The sequence below is a fragment of the Callionymus lyra genome, chromosome 6, assembly GCF_982586985.1.
Source record: "Callionymus lyra chromosome 6, fCalLyr1.hap1.1, whole genome shotgun sequence".
Classification (NCBI taxonomy): domain Eukaryota; kingdom Metazoa; phylum Chordata; class Actinopteri; order Syngnathiformes; family Callionymidae; genus Callionymus; species Callionymus lyra.
Genome location: NC_141823.1, coordinates 21390179 through 21407794, shown reverse-complemented (window position 1 = coordinate 21407794; position 17616 = coordinate 21390179). Strand labels below are relative to the sequence as shown.

The 17616-nt window shown below is 37.4% G+C and overlaps 1 protein-coding gene across 2 annotated transcripts in view; it reads right to left on the bottom strand.

Annotated features, from left to right (window-relative positions):
• The window catches only part of ankfn1b (ankyrin repeat and fibronectin type III domain containing 1b), a 152290-nt gene that overhangs the window by 56414 nt on the left and 78260 nt on the right, over positions 1–17616 (bottom strand). For both annotated transcript variants that reach the window (XM_087794209.1, XM_087794208.1), the window contains one exon: positions 7403–7443. In XM_087794209.1, coding sequence (XP_087650335.1) covers positions 7403–7443 — 41 coding nt within the window. The remainder of the gene's footprint in view (positions 1–7402; positions 7444–17616) is intronic.

Genomic DNA, 17616 nt, shown 5'->3' with positions numbered 1-17616 from the left:
CTAATGGCCGTCTACCTAAAACAACCGGAGAGGGAAAAACAAAGCCACACTGCTTCTTTTATCTGTCCTGCAATGGCCTCAACAAACCTCTAATTTACAAATAAGAACGAGAACAGTCTCAATGAAATGGCTTCTCGACGCACAGGCACTCAAAAACAAAGTGGAATTGGGGAACATACCCTTCGATGTGTTTCATTAGAGCAACAAAAAGGCTTTCATTGGTCCAATCATAAAAAGAAGGCAGCCAAGCTATGAACATTGCTAATTAAAGGCGCTCAAAGAAAGCCTTGTTTTCCACTCGCCATCCCAGTCCAAACCCATGTCTCTGTGTACGTCTCAGCGCGGGGCTGAGCGGCATTTATTTCTCTTGGACGTGGCTCTCATTAATAAGAATTACAGATACCAGTGTTTGGATTTGATATGATGTTATTAAAGAGGCCCTTGAGAAAAAGAAATCAGAGCATGTATTGGTTGTTAAAAAGATTTAGTCTAATGATGAAAATAACTATTTTTGCTACAGAACGATTGATCTATAGATTATGAAGATCAAGAAAATGATTAAATGTCATTATAAAGAACAGTTTGTCCATTGCTACACTTTAATATATATCTGAACTCCTGGGCTATAAACACTTATTTTTTCACCCTGAACCCTGTGCCTCATACAGTGATGTGTATTATCTATTGATTTTTGTAAAGGTAACGGCCTCCAGGAGGCGCTCTAAGAAGAAGGACAAGAGGAAGATGAATACATAATGTAGCAAGAAAGATGAGTTTGATTGTGAACAGAGAATTTGAGCATCATGCTCACACCTTCATGAAATAAAGATGCTGACTCAACAGTGAAACATTAGAGACGGCAGCGTAATAGAATGATAAAAAAATAAAAGATCTGGTAGGCTGTCCCTTTCGGTTATCTTGCCGTTTTACTGCCGTGTTGCAAGCACTTATCGTACTTATAATGTATTTAATAACTATTAATTACATTTATTAATGCTATATAAACTATATAATTATATTCAATTAGGTATAAATCTGTGGCAAAGGAAAAAGTTAACGATTTAATGATAATGTTGGAAGGATTATTTATAATATTTCCTTCTTTTTTCCTAATTAGTTTGATTATTTATTAAATAATTACGGCCATAAACTGACTAGAACAGCCACGTGAACCGTTCAATCTTTAGTTTGAACGAAAAGAAAACATTTAGAGTAAAATCGCAGAATATTTTTCTTACTTAACAAAACATTTTCTCCCTCATCAACCTCCAAGGGTTTTCTGTATCATAGAACTGTAAAGCTAGATTTATTCGCATGTATTTAAAACATACTTTGAGGTTTCTAGATGACTTCAAACTTGTTTTTTTATCTCACCTGACTTTGCCCCCAGTTGCTGTAATACATCACCCGACACCCTGATCCAATAATAACTGCAAAATATGTCTTTATTTTCCAAGTAAACCTCTCTCGGGCCCCCCGGTAAGACACAGAAAAGCTGATAAAACCTTGTGGAGCCAGGTTTTTAACCCCTTGCACTGGATTGCTAAAACCTCAGACAGAATTAAATCTCTGCAATTTCCAAGAACATGCCTAGTTTACGTTGGTGTAGTCATGAAAAAGTGCACGGCCGGGATGAGTTTGTTTGAGACAAAGGAGGCCATCCCGAGCGTACCGTGGTATGCTGATGGCCTTGGCTTTAAACATAGAAACGCACACCCAGATTTCCCTCATCAGGCCACAATTGGGAACGGCGTCGAGACACCAATCAGAGTTGAGCCAGCAGACTGGGAGGATTATTGATGCTGGATGGGAGACGCAAACCTCGAAAAAAAGGGGGGAAAGCAAGATGTCTTTTTTTTTTTTCTTCTTCTACTCTTGTGAGGTCCATCTTAAGAAAACAAAAAAATATTAATGTAAATGAACCAACTTATTTCTTGCTGGTTAACCACATGCTTGATGTTGAATGATGGGAAATTATTGCAGCAATGTTTTAATACTAATAACCATAATAAACACATGTTGGACTTTCTGTAATTTTCCCATATTCCCACACATGTGCGCAGAAGTGTGTTGAAAGTTGAATAAAAGTACAATGAATGAACAGAGCAGCTGTAGTGACGCCACAAACATGGCTCTATGTACTTTCTTATCCTTTTTATAATAGTGCACGGGTCAGTGGCACCATATTTTCCCCTGATAATATGATAAACTGGAGTCTCTGGAAATAAGAGACAACATAGCTAAAAGGAATGGTTGGGAATATATAAGAAACGTAGTCGGAAAATTGAATAACACAAAGTAAAACAAATTAAAAAACGTTAGTTTTTTACATTTTCTGTCATGTCTCATGATTTTATTTTGAAACTTGTTTCATATGTTCTTTTTTTTTTTAGTCGCACACCGCCTGTTGCTCTTACAGCAGCTGCTGGTCGTCACACAATCGCCACCTCAGCAGCAAACCTTAAAGCCACCACTCTTGCAGCAACAGGCGCCTGATTATAATCGCCACACCCTGGTATGTACGTTCGCTATTCTCTCTCCGTGGATTACATTTTTTCTTGTTCTTAGTATTTTTGTCCTCCTTGTCCCTGAGCTTACTTTTTGTCGTTTTATCTCTTGTTTTTTCAGTCTCCTTCAGTTATTGATCTCCGCCAGACTTGTGCTACGCTTTGAGTTCTTTGGACTGTGATATGGACATTGAAACTTAGTTTTTTTTAAATATATGTATTATTTATATTTACATCATCACTTGGGTCCAGCTCTAGTCAAAACCCCACATGTTCTTCTTTATTTTACAATAGTGCACAGAGAAAAAACAAGGCAGAAACCTTAATAAGACCGGACTCAATTTATTTTAGTAGAATGGATCCAAAAAGTTGTCAAAAACAAATAAATCCACAAAAACGAAGTTTATACCATGTGTATTATTAATAGTACTGATTCAATATAGGCCATTTCACTATGAGTTACGCAACCTGCTTTCTAAGTAGTTGTTACCTGGGCTGGATTATATGGGATTATTCAAAACAAATGAACAGATTCCATGACGCATTACTTCACAAGCGTCGTCATGGAAAAGTTTTCATGAAGTTTTGAACGACTGCCACAGACTCTGCTCTCTGTGTTTGGCCCGCGAGACCACCAGACCTCAACATATTTGTTGTTTTTCTTTCTTGTCGGGATACTTATAAGATCATGTTTATATTCCACCGCACCTCATTAACCTCCGTGACCTTTAAAACCAAATAAGAAGTTCTAATACGCTTCTATCAGTCTGGTGCCTCTGGCGGTTGCGAGTACGATTCTTGTGACTTTTATGAATGTCCTGATCAGTTGACAGTTTTTTTGAGGGAAGGGTTGATGGTTCACATTAATACAAAAAATAGGAATTTCTTTCAGAAATGTTTCTGTTTTTACTGTCATTTTTATCATTTTATTGACAAATTTAACAAGTTTGGAAGTTTCAAGTAAACATCTTGTCTGACTTGACATTCTTTTATCCCCAGCAGAGCTTTGGTTGTTTAATGGAAAATGAAAGTTTGCACAACATTCAGATTGTTCTTGATTAAATGTCGATCTCTGGATTATAGGCAAATTAGTGTCGCCCTGCCACGTTGAGAGTGTTTTCTTTCAGCCCGAGATGGAAAAAGTTACGCCACGAAGATTAATGTGCCCTCAGATCAGTCAATTTCACACACACACACACACACACACACACACACACACACACACACACACACACACACACACACACACACACACACACACACACACACACACACACACACACACACACACACACACACACACACACACACACACAAACGCATCTACACACTTGTGGCCGCGATGCCTTACCAAAACAATGGCTGACTTGGTCCACGGGCCTGGCAGCTCACACTTGGGAAGTTCTAACAAAACCCAAAGTCCCTGTGGCCAAGCCACATCAAGCGAATACACACTGGCCCACGCACACACACGATAAAGGCATGAATACTATTGTGAAACACAAACAAGATCGACAACAAAGGAACAAACACACACACACACTAGATAAACGCTTGAGATAATCACAGTGAAGATTGGCAGCAGAAAAAGACTGGGGCCTGCTGAGTAAGCTCGCCGCTCCACCGCCATTACCACTATTGTAAATACGCCTCAATATGTATTTACACTGGGATTTCAAAATCCTGGAAAAGTCTGGAAATATGAAGGAATGTGTTTCACGTTGGTCAGACAGTAGGAACCTCAGCCTGATTATCTTTCAACCAGAATTATCTTTGGATGGAGGATGACACGGTGACGTGGTGGGTCTCCGAGCATCGACCGACTGTCGCCTCGGACCGTCACGCTCTTTTTTTTTTTTTTTTTTCCCTATCGGCTGGAACAGAAAGGTCACTTCGCCGCCTAAAAATGAATAACTATTAGATCAGTGTGTGTGAGATCAGAATATTTCAGAAAATGGGCCGTCTTCATCATCGTGTGCGTTTGATCACAAAACATAATATTGAATTTGATTAAAACCATTAGTGACAATTTGGTTCCCTCAACCGTGGCTGACATTCACTTTGAAATATTTCTACTTTTACGCACGGAGACTCGTACGCACATAATCACGGCGACGTCAACACACATGAGAACGATTACACGGCCTGCTCCTGTGAATACATTAGTCTAATCAACGTCTCTTTTCACTGACATCAAAACCGCTCGAGTTGCTGCTGCAGCAGGTTTTACTAGAATATTTTCTATCAATCTGTTCGCTTATCTATGTGTATGTCAGGTTTAACTTTACTTACATTATGAACTATTAATACACTTTTTATTCACATGTGTATTAACAACAAATTGGCCACCCTTTAACCATCATAAAGCACAAAATAATGCTGTTTATTGTGACTTCATTCCACCCTTAAGAGCATGATATTAAGGAGTTGACTCTGAACAACACTTTCATTACCGATTGTTAACAGGAAATAAAGAGTGTATTAAAGATTAACTTTGATGAAAACAAACCTCTCTCTATTTACCCCTCATAAGTCCCGTGAGAGAAGAATTTCCTTATTAAAAATACTTTGTATTTTAAAGGAAAATATGCTAGTATTATCAGCATCCTACTTACTCAAACAAAAAAGGATGTGAATATGAACGGTAATTAATTATTTATTCTTATTATACTTAAATTATTTTAACTCAGAAAAAGTTAAGTGTCAAATACTTTATTGTTTATATGCTGCCACTTTAGGATAGGGAAGATATTCTCGTTTATAAATATTATTTTTCTGATGAATTAACATGCTATTAAAAGTCTAACGGTTTTATTTTATTATTACTTTTGTTCCTTTAAAAGAAAATAATAGTGACAATAGTGAATTCCTTCTGTCATAGTACTTACACCTAATAAGGGGTCAATAGAGAGAAGTTAGTTTTCATTAAAGTTAATATTTAATAACCTCTTTATTTACTGTTAATGATCACTAAATAAAGTGTTCATAGTGAATTTCCATGCTATTAAGGGTAGAGTATAGTCACAAAGTTGTGAGTTATTACTTTATAATGGTTAATTTATGACTAATTTCATGTTAACACACATATAAATAAATATCGTATTAAGTTAGTTAACATGTACTAGTGTAGAAAAATTGAGTATTGTATCTAGTCTACTTGTTCAAAGATTTAAAATTTTAGTGTCACTTATTGTTGGCCTGATAGAAAATGGCAATCACAAAGTGCTGTATATTAATAATAATAAAAAAACAAACCAAAAAAACCCCACAAAATTAAATAAACTATTTTAAGCCCACAAACATATCCATCACAGTCCCCTATTGTAGAACAATTGCAATAAAAAACATAATTTTGTAATATCAAAAAAATAATTGAATAGCTAGGATGATAATTTTTAAATACAATTATTTAATGTTCTTTTTTTTTTCTTGAGAGTTCAAGTTATATTAAATACCTACTTTCTATCGTCTTCTGTCACTTGTTTGTTCCTCTATTTCTTTTGTAATGTTTTAAATCAAAAGCTTTCGGTTGATGTTCCTTTGATGGTCCAACTTTTGATCTTATTTGCATCAATGTAAATGTTATTTATTGTCTCTTCTTACAACAAAACACGATGTCTGATTTCTACTTAATGGTAATTGAAAAATAAATGACCATACCATGTCAAATAATAGCTTGCGCCCATTTAATGCTGTACATCGTCCAGACAGGGCTTGAATACGGAATCTTGTCTCCTGGCAACAGATGTTCCTATTTTCTGCTGTAATCGAACAGCACCAGAATACACAACAGATACCTTCACTGCATTACGTCAACATTTGTTTTACTGATTCCAATTTATAAATGTCAAAGTCAATGTTGACCATCGACGTCTATACTTTAAATAAAGTAGTAATTAAAAAAAACAAGTTTCACAGCAGTGGATTATTATACTGGACGAAACAAAAATACCTTGAATAACCATAGTAGTCAAGAACATGCATGCGGCGCTCCATAATTATATGTTAAGAATTCACGAATGTTCTAAAATACTATCATTACCGGCACAATAGCGAAGCAAGGTCAGAATTCTCAATAAATGCTGGCGAAGGATAACAAAATAAACAAATCAGCAACTACAAAAAAGGACAATTTTTGCTTTTTTTCCACTAATATTTAACCCATAGAGAAGCTGATAATCTATAAATACAAGAATATTTATTTTAAGTTTATACCCTGACTGATGAATAAAGACAAGGACTACAAAAATTGGTGAAAATCCAAGCATTGAGGGAAGTTTTCACTAAACCATTCATTAAAACTAAATTAAATCACATCTGTCATCTGCAATTTTTCAAAAGATACAATAAAAAACAGAGCAGCTGCAATTCTGTGATATTCGGAGCACTGTGAGCTACTTTTTTTTTCTCATAAAAATGCTATTAAAAATAAACGTTGTATAATTCACATTAAAAAAATACTGCAAATTGGTTCACATTCCAATAAATTATTTGATAGCGTTTCATCTTTATCATCAAGGCAGAGCCTGTAAGTCATGGTATGTCTGCATATTTCAGTGAAAAATATGTGCTTTATATCCATTTGTACCTTCTGCATGTAAACATATAGTTTTTTGAAGCGTGTGGATTTAATAAACACTGTTGCAACATTGATGATGAAGGTCTTCATTAGATGAAGTTGTCTTCACACATTGGAGACGTTGTTGTTGATTCAGGGTCAGTCAGTTCCAGCCTCGGAAGAATATGCAGAGCCCAGCAGCATGTTTTGTAAATGTATTAACTCTGCACCAACAACAGCTAATTTAATACGAGACATATCACCATGAAGACCTGCCACATTGTCACGTGGAGGAGCAGAGGCTAACCACTAAGGATGAATTATAAATGTGACTCACTTCCTCTGCTGATTTTCCTTCCGCTCAGCCGAACCCAGGCTCTGAAATGACAGAAAGAAATTGCAAAATATTAGCAGCAAACAAAAGAATATGACCTTTATTGAACAGAAGGATCGTGTCACAGGTATCACTCACTAACCTGGTTCAAGTCTCACTAACTAACCTGGTTGACGTCTCACCATTTCACTCACTAACCTGGTTCAAGTCTCACTAACTAACCTGGTTGACATCTCACTCACTAACCTGGTTGACGGCTCACCATTTCACTCACTCACCTGCTTCAAGTCTCACTCACTAACCTGGTTGACGCCTCACCATTTCACTCACTAACCTGGTTCAAGTCTCACTAACTAACCTGGTTGACGTCTCACTCACTAACCTGGTTCAAGTCTCATTAACTAACCTGGTTGACATCTCACTCACTAACCTGGTTGACGGCTCACCATTTCACTCACTCACCTGCTTCAAGTCTCACTCACTAACCTGGTTGACGCCTCACCATTTCACTCACTAACCTGGTTCAAGTCTCACTAACTAACCTGGTTGACATCTCACTCACTAACCTGTTTTAAGTCATACTCACTAACCTGGTTAAAGTCTTACTCACTAACCTGGTTCAAGTCTTACTTACTAACCTGGTTAAAGTCTTACTCACTAACCTGGTTAAAGTCTTACTCACTAACCTGGTTCAAGTCTTACTCACTAACCTGGTTGACGCCTCACCATTTCACTCACTAACCTGCTTCAAGTCTCACTCACTAACCTGGTTGATGTCTTACTCACTAACTTAGTTAAAGTCTGACTAACCTGGTTCAATTTTCAATAACCTGGTTCAAGTCTTACTCATTGACCTGGTTGAAATCTTACTGTGTGACCTAGTTCAAGTCTTACTCAATAATCTGGTTTTGGTCTTACTCACTAACCTGGTTCAAGTCTCACTCACTAACCTGGTTCAAGTTTCACTCACTAATCTGGTTCTGGAAAGTCTTACTCACTAACCTGCACCTTAGGGTATGTTCCGGAAATATTAGGCAGATTATTTATCTTTTTTTACACAACAACTGCGAGAAACATCTTCATGTTCTCAGGGAATACTATGGTGTTCACAGGCATCTCTGAAGTCTGTAGACCTCCTCACAGTTGGACATTCCCAGAACTCCTCACCAGGGACGTATAGAAGCCTCGTGACAAGTTGTAGCTTCCCTTTCAGAGTCCTTGATATGGAGGAATAAGTAAGTAAGTAAGTAATTTGTATTTATATAGCGCTTTTCCAGACCAGGGTCACAAAGCGCTTAAACAATCAAAACAATATTCAATAAAAGATATACTTTAAAGGTCAAGACAATACTGAGAACAACACAGGAGTTCCAGAAAATCAGGAGTGATCAATGTTGTTAAACCAACAATAACTCCTTGATACATGGACAAACGTGTGCATGTTAGGAAGCAAAGTATTGCTATAAAATAATAACTGTGTCAATTAAATTAAGTTAGACTAAAATAAAGTGAATAAAAGTGTCGGGCATATAAGGATAACCGCCTCTAAAATAGGTGCTTTCCAGGAACATGAATAAAAAAGCTCCAGTGGACGTTTAAGGTCATTCTCTCGATGACAAAGTCAAATGAAACGTTCAGTCAGATGCAAAAAAGTATTAGCATCTGCCATCTCAGTTTTCCTGCAAACCCGTTGATCCTCCCTTCAGCTAGGACACAAATACATTCATACCCGAAGGTGCGGACACACACTGAGCGTTCCTGTGCTCCACACATCATCCCTCTCAGGTGGCTCAGGCTGTGAGTTTCACACAAACACAAACAAAGCTTCAGGGACATTTGGAGATATCTACTTGCTGTTTTGCACCTTCCTCTCGGGCAACTCTGGCTTTTAACAATCAGGTTAATGAGGGAACAATATTTATACGTGTTATTCTTAGACACCGCAGCATCACCCATAGCATCACTTTCACTGTTGGCTAAAAAAGAGCCCACGCCAGTCGACGCTGTGAAGCTAAACAGCCGCCCGGAGCGCCGACACTTCCTGGTATTAGGTCTACACATGACGTAAAAGAATGGTAATGATGTTGAAAACTTTTAAGTTAAGTGTGACACATCAATGTGATATAAATAGATGTGCGGCTATTTGAATGTTCCCTTTTTAACAGAAGAGAACAACTTCTTTCCACTTTAAATGTGTGATCAAATAAAATCAGATTTTTATTTAAATTGAATTTTCCTTTTGAAGCCAGATCAACTAGTAACTATGACCTTGATTTGAAAAAACTCATAAAGAAAAGGACAAGAAGAAGAAGATGTGAAGAAAAAGACATGAAGAATAATAAGAAGAAGACATGAAGAATTATAAGAAGAAATGAAGAAGACAAGAAGAAAACATGAAGAAGAAAAAGATGACAAGAATAAGAAGAAGACATGAAGAAGACAAGAAGACAAGGAGAAGAAGAAGAAGACATGAAGGAGAAGAAGACAAAAAGAAGAAGACAAGAAGACAAGGATATGAAGAAATAAGGAAGAAGAAGAAGTAGAAGGCATAAAGAAGAAGACAAGAAGAATAAGACACGAAGAAGAAGAAGACATTAAGAAGAAGAGTAGAAGAAGACATTAACAAGAAGAGGACATTAAGAAGAAGACATGACGAATAAGAAGACAAGAAGAAGTCATGAAGAAGAAGACACGAAGAAGAAGAAGACATTAAGAAGAAGACGAGAAGAAGAAGAAGATAAGAAGAAGACATGAAGAAGAAGAAGAAGACATTAAGAAGAAGAGGACATTGTGAAGAAAACATGAAGAAGAAGAAGACGAGAAGAAAAATAATGAATAAATAAATAATAATAATAATGAAAAGAATAATAATAATAATTACAAAAACAATAATAACAACAACAATAGTAACATTAACAGTTCTAATAACAATAATGTCTAAATCATCGAATCTTTGACCTTCAATTCTTCAATTATGTTTCTTTATTCTTCTATGAAAATCCTCACAAGCTCCACAACATGACCTCATCTCCTCCTCCTGCTCCTCCGGAGTGATGACAAATATAAGCACCAAGTAGGAGGCGCTATTGAGCCTTTCACAAGTGATTCATTCCGTAGCTCCGTTCAGACTCACTTTTTTTTTTTATTCCAGGTAACATAGTTCTTAGTGACGCATCCGTCATCATCATGAATAGTTTGGTGAAGGAAACGTCTGCCCACTCATCTCTGGACGCTGTTCATGAACTTGGATTGTCGTGGGTCAGTGTGGCAGAGATTTTCACTCTCAAGCCACCTTTGAAGGCTCAACAAAATACAGCCGTGTTCACCTGCAGTATATTTGTGACTCTTATCAACTCACTGGAGCTTTTCTCTCCGAGCTTTGACTATATATTAGATTTATTTTCTACAAACATGCACCAAATAACGCATCAACGATCAATGTTAGCGCTATTCAAACTGGTTATTGTCTGCTGAGTTTCAACAGCTGTTCTTTGTTCTCACTGTTAGCTTGAGGATGAGGTTACCATGAAACGAATGGTTGCTCCGTCTCTATGGTGAAAACATCTGAGTAATAAGTTAAAAAACAAATATACGCGACCCTGATTTCAAGGCATCTCACCACCATTCCAACTCAATTTTAGCCTTCAAAGTTCTTAACTGTGATGCTGTTAATGTGTTATTTATTTAATCCAAACTATCATCTTCTGCTGCCAGTTCAAGTCAAACTAGTCCTTTACTGAGTCAACTATGATCAAGAGATTCCAATTTAATCTTCCCTGTCATCATCTACTGTATGTATAAAACAACATAATACGAATAAAACAGAAAAATTCTGATATAATAAATGCATATTAAAAACACAGTTTTCGAAAATTCCACTGTTAATTTGTTTTAGGGACAATTCCTTATAACATGCTTAAAGCACAGCTTCAGGAACCGGAAACAAGTGTCGCAACAACCATCCCTTGTTGAACGTCTGGCCACTCTTGAAGATTTTTGGTGTTTGCTTCACAGTGTGGCATCTGTGGTCGAAGCAAACTGTGCCAACCCTTTGAATCTGTACCCACCAGCGAGTGGGCTTTTATGTGAAGAGTGCAATGACATTTTGACCATCCAGCCACAGAGGTGAGGTTTAGAAGGACCGGGGTTATGAAGGCAGTGACCTTCTGCCCCGAGTGCCACCTCTGAGCATTTACCTTTAGCGTAAAATCCCCTCGGCAGGGGGTCAGGAAGTGCCATGCAGGTCCCCCCCCCGCGGCTCACCCAGGTAGGGAAGCATGAGGAAAACCTTTATTTCAATGATTGGTGAAAGAACATTTAAGACCTAATTTGAATTGTTGTAATATACTCAGCTGATGGCTCTCTCTGGAAGTCGATCGATGGAGCACCACCTCTTTTATAAGGGACCGCGTTGAGAAATACGTCGTCCCTTCCTGGTTTATGCTCGCTGTCCATGAACATGTCTGAGTGATATTTATATCCAATGATCTTCCTTCTTCAACCCTCAGAGAAAAAGCTGCCACCTCAGTAGACTCTCCACCATTTTCTCCCAGGCGTCGACACAGTAAGTGAGAGTATCAACAAAAGATGGGAAAAGGTGGCTGAACATTACCTCGGGTCATCAAATAATATCTTTCAAATACCGACAAGGATGATGATGTGTTGGTATTTCTTTAACTAATAAATTGATATACTAGTTCAGAAAAACGGTTCCAAGTTGATGTTTATATATGTGTAGAAAAATATGAGTAAATGATTATGCAACAGCTTTAGAGAGCAGAATAGCAAAGAATAAAGAATAAATATTAACCGTAAAATGAGAACTAAAAAACAGTAAATAAAGACATCAGAATTATCATGACGATATGAACGTGTTAACTTGTATTTGATGGCATTAAGGGCTTGTAATGCCAACAAGATGATATATTTATTCATTCTAATCTGGATTGTTTGAATTGATTATATTGTTTTTTAAATGCTAATAGTTTGTAAATAACTCAATGGAGTTATCGTAGTTACGCATGGAACTTCAAAACACAAATGAATTGAAAAGAAAAAACAAACCTCACACGTTATGTAATATGAACCTCTCTACCTAATGATTAACTGAATATACGGATTATATACTTTAATTATTTTGTGAATCTAAATAAATCATTTTAGATGCAGCAGCAAAAAACCCACATTTAAAAAGAAATACAGATTATATTCATTCATTCAAAAATACACAACTGACATGATTTTGATGAACTATTATATGCAAGTAAACTACACTAAAATCAAGCGACAAAGTCAAAAATACATGTACTACTCTACCTCTTGTCAAGCATGCGTTGTAAAGCAGGTGCATCTCACAGCAGGTGTCAGTCATTCCTACACGCATCAGCCATTAAACTCATTGCCAATCCATCCTCGTGGAAACATCATCAAGAGCAGAGCACGCTTCCTCCAGATCAACTCTGAATCTGACGCTCGCTCCAACAGAAGCGACACCTGTAATTCCATCACATACCTGTTGATCCCAGAGAGCCAAGTTGCTGAGGAAGGATTTTCCACTCTGCTGCCTTCAGTTCCCCCGATAGTTCCTCCTCTAGCAAAAGGTGGCTACAATTAACGCTGACTTGTCTTTAACTTCTACACTTCCCTCGATCCATCCTCTAGCCGTCTAGAGCCGCCGGTCACACGGAGGGTTTGCGAAGCTCGCCGCGACGGTGGCTGCTACTGCCGCGGCTGACTTGTTGTACTTTAATTGTGGTTGCTAGGTGATAAGCTTCTCCAATTCTGCACATAGTGAGCAGGGGAGGATAGAAACAGAGGGAAAAGAGAGTGAGAGAAAAAGGTGGAGGGGGCAGAAGGAAATGCTCATTATAGACTAAGTAGCCTGAAGTGAGTGATCATGGGGGGGCCGCTGTCGGAGGGGGGGGGAGATGGAGGTTGACTGGATGTGGCACAGCAGGTGCACCCACGGTTTTTCCTACTTGGACCCGGTTATCGAACGCAAGGGGGAGGATTATTCCTCATATATTGTGGATTAAATTAGTGTTAGGTAAGAAGAAAACTGTTAATTTGGTTTTAAACTGGATTATCAATTGTGATATTGGCAGGGGGGCACAGCTAGAACCCCTTGGTCACACATGGATTAAAGAAAGAAATATAATTAAATCATCTCAATAAATATTAAAGCAACATTTATGAGGCAGACAAATTAAATATACAAGTCTAGTTTGTCATATTCAATACGATCATGTGGTGAACCAATAAGAAAATACTGATGCTTGAGAGGAAATAAAAATCCAGCAAATAAAAATGATGGTGTGTTTTGTAACCTTTCGACATTTTATTTTCTCTTTGAAATGTATTAAAATGTGTGTATGAATCAGATTATCAAAATTAAAAGGTCAAAAGATTGATAAGGAAAATCTCAAATGTTTAAATTCTATGCTCAAGAGAAAAAAAAAATATTGCGTTCAAGAAAATTTGTAAAAAAGTTATTTGTAAAGCTCCTTTCTAAACCGGGGTCACAAAGCGCTTTAACGATCAAGGCTGTATCAGATCACTGATGTAAGAAGGAGTCTGAACATAAATAGCTCTGAAAGTAAGAACCAGAATTTCAAAATTCATCCTGAATGAAACTGGCAGCCAATGCAGAGTTTAAATGAATGGGGAAATGTGAGTTCTTCTACTAGAGCGGGTCAGAATTCTTGCTGTAGAGTTTTGTATTAACTGTAGGCGAGACAGCTCCTTCTTGTTAAGACACGAAAAAAAGAAACTGTTGCAATAGTCCAGACAAGAAGACACCAACACATGGATTATAAGCTCAAGATCGTGTTGTGACATCATTTTCACTAGGTTTAGAGATTTTTCTCAGTTGAAGGAAACGGTTTCTTGTCAGTTTTCTGCAGTGTTGAACTAGAGACATGTCTTTTTGCGTAGACATTCTAATCAGGTCGAGATAAATACAAATATTTTCTTGTAATTATTATGTAATTATGTAATTTGAACTTTTAAATCCACATTTGTTGCCTACATAACGTAAACAATCTATAATATTGATGATTATTTATTGACGAGTCATTAATATTAGTCTAGATTGTCATATTCAATGAGCTACTGAGGTAAATAAACAAATTGATTGTTGATAGTAGATACAATTCAGTAATTGAAGGGAAATTATGGTGTGTTTTGTAATTATTTGATGAATTATTATCTCTTTCAAATGTATTAAAATGTAAGTATGAATTCCAATTTACTTGATGAATTTACAATTGTCAAAGATGAAAGGGGAAAAAATGGAAAATTATAAATGTTTCAATTTCACAAGGAAAAATAAATCACCTACATTTATGTTGTGTACAAGAAAAATACTGACGCCTAATCATTTTTTACTTTGTCGGTTTTCATTCCAATCAGGACTGGAAATAATTAATACAAAATAAGGGTAGGGTGTGGCAAAAAGACCAGAACTTGGCAAGAAATTGGCAGTAATTAAGTCACTTTTTAAATCAATTTGTTTTGACCAATTCAAGATAAAAATCCAAGAATATTAATGATCATTTATTGACTAAGAGACGTGTAAACACCAGTGTGAGTCAAACTTCACACTCGACGGTCTGCAGCGAGACGATTGACATAAGCTTTGACCACCTGGCTTCTCAGCAGCCGTCCCTTCCTCAAAGACATGAAAGCAGCAGACGCATCTTCAGACGACCACAAACAAACAAACAAACAAACAAACAAATTCGCTCGTGTTTGTTCCTCATATTTCTACAACATCATACAAGCCGGTGTGTTTGAGCAACACTGAGCTGAAACAATTGCACATCAAAGACAAACACAGAGTTGTTACAAGATAAACATTTACCTCATGATTATTCTTCTGTGTCCGCACATGTGACTCATCATACATGATGAGAACCAAACGTCAACTCACATGTGTGCAAACAGTGTATGCAGGATGTGCTCACGCGTGACTCACGGTGTGTCATCGACTTCTGACAGAAAAGGAAATCACTGCCACCTCATTGTCCGGTGAATTTTCTTTTGTGTAACTCCGGCGAATACTGGGATTACTCATCAGTGGGGGAAATGTCAAACGCGCTGACGTAGCTGTGAAGTTACAATCTGTCGATACACTTCTGTTCAACTCGTTTATACTCCTCCACTCGCACCGATATCTTCTCCTCCGTTAATGGACTCAGGATTTGGAAGAGGCTCCCCGGGATGTGAGCACTCTGTGGGTTCCATTTGAACTGTCAGTCACGTGATGCAGTTTGAAGGACACGATTGTAAGCACAAGGACGACTTTATCTCTCTTTTTAAACTGGTTTTGAATGTTGAAGCGGCTCCAAAACTGACTTTTCTATAACCAGGTCCACTAACACAGCAGAGATGATCTTAGTTGATGATATATTCATGTTCTTCTTTCTTTACCCCAAGTACAATCTTGTTCCCTTCGTTTATCTGTGGCTCTTCGGCTGAATCGTTTTTTGTTCTCCGCATCAATGACATCCATTAGTCTACGCCTGTGCTGCAAGATAACGGTTTTATCCAGCACCACTGTAGGCGAGCAGCGTGTTGCATCCGCATCCGTCAGTCTGGTGACACTAATGCCATTCTGTTCGCCACAAAGTCCACTCGTATGTGGCCTCTTCTCCCAAATAAGTGCTGAAAGACATCTTCTTACAGACTTATTTCAAAAGATAATAACCAGTATTACACCAGGTAAGACACAGGTGAGACATTTGTAGCAAGATAAATGTTGCTAATAAAGGTACAGACAGGAAGTTCACATAAGTCTCGCTCACACCAGGCAAAACGCACCTGTAGCTCATCTAAAAGATGAACTAGTTTAACTTATCTCCTGATTTGTTGCTGCTTTAAACTCCATTTCATATTTGGTATTCAGCTCTCAATGACTGAAAACAAACGTGAATTTTATTTGTTATTGTATTCTCATTGACATTCCTTATTAGATCCTAATTATATATTGATTATAATGTTTATCTTGCGCAAATGTTTTAAAAAATTCCGTTGTACAAAAGGAACTCAGCATCTGATCCAGCCTTACACCCCAGCTCGGGCTCTGAGGTCTGTAAATCAGAATCTACTGATGGTTCCTCACACACGGTTCAGGACCAGAGGAGAGAAATCTTTTCAGGCTGTTGCTCCTAAGCTTTGGAACGATCTTCCTCTCTCTTTGCGCTTGATGGATCTACTGAGTCCTTCAAGAAACATCTTAAGACATTTCTATTTGTTCAGGCTTTTCCTTGATTTTCTGGAACTCCTGTGTTGTTCTCAGTATTATCTTGATCTTTAAAATATATACTTTATGGAATATTGTTTTGATTGTTTAAGCGCTTTGTGACCCTTGCCTGCAAAAGCGCTATACAAATAAAAATTACTTACTTACTTACTTAACCTGGTACTGTCCACTTCATTTCAACCTTGTCTACATCAACATTCTCTGCAATGACAGTATCACCAGTAATAACTACCACACAATATGAAAAACTCAATAATGCTCTTGTAATCAGTTGCCTTCCTACTCTTCACCGCTTAAATCTGTAAACAGTTCTGTGTCTCATGTCGACCTCGTCCTCCTGGGACTCTTCAACATGATTTAACGTTTAAACCAAAAGGAGCCTTAAAATTTGAAATATTGTGGCCCAGGTGAAAACTTAAACAAGTCCATATTTTAAGATTGTTTTGTAGGAGAAGTTTAAACAATAACAAGCTACACAAACCAGAAGTTTTCCGGTTAAACTCCGCAAGCAAATCCAGTGGACAGTAGTGAAGACAGTAGACTGGAAGCGCTTGTGATATTTAGTACTTTCTGTTTGTATAGCATGTTATTGTTTACACTTCTGCTACAAATGAGTTTTAAATAAAGACTTCCAACAACTCATCTTGTCAAGTATGCAAGATGGAAGTTACAGATGAGCATTACGTGTGTCTTTTTGGACGAAGATGAAGACGAAGGCAACTGATCTATAGTGGCTCCATTAAAATTGGCATACATTTTTTTGGTCTAACAGATTGCTCTGAAAATAATCCCAACCCTTAGTCGACATGAGGGTGAGTAGACCATGAGTGAAGTTTGAATTTTGGGTGAACTATCACTTTAACTTTTTACATGTAGTCAGCACTTTTCTAAACAGAGACAGAGCTTCCCTATAAAATGAGTTCTCTGGGCTAAAAGAAAATTAATTTAACATTAT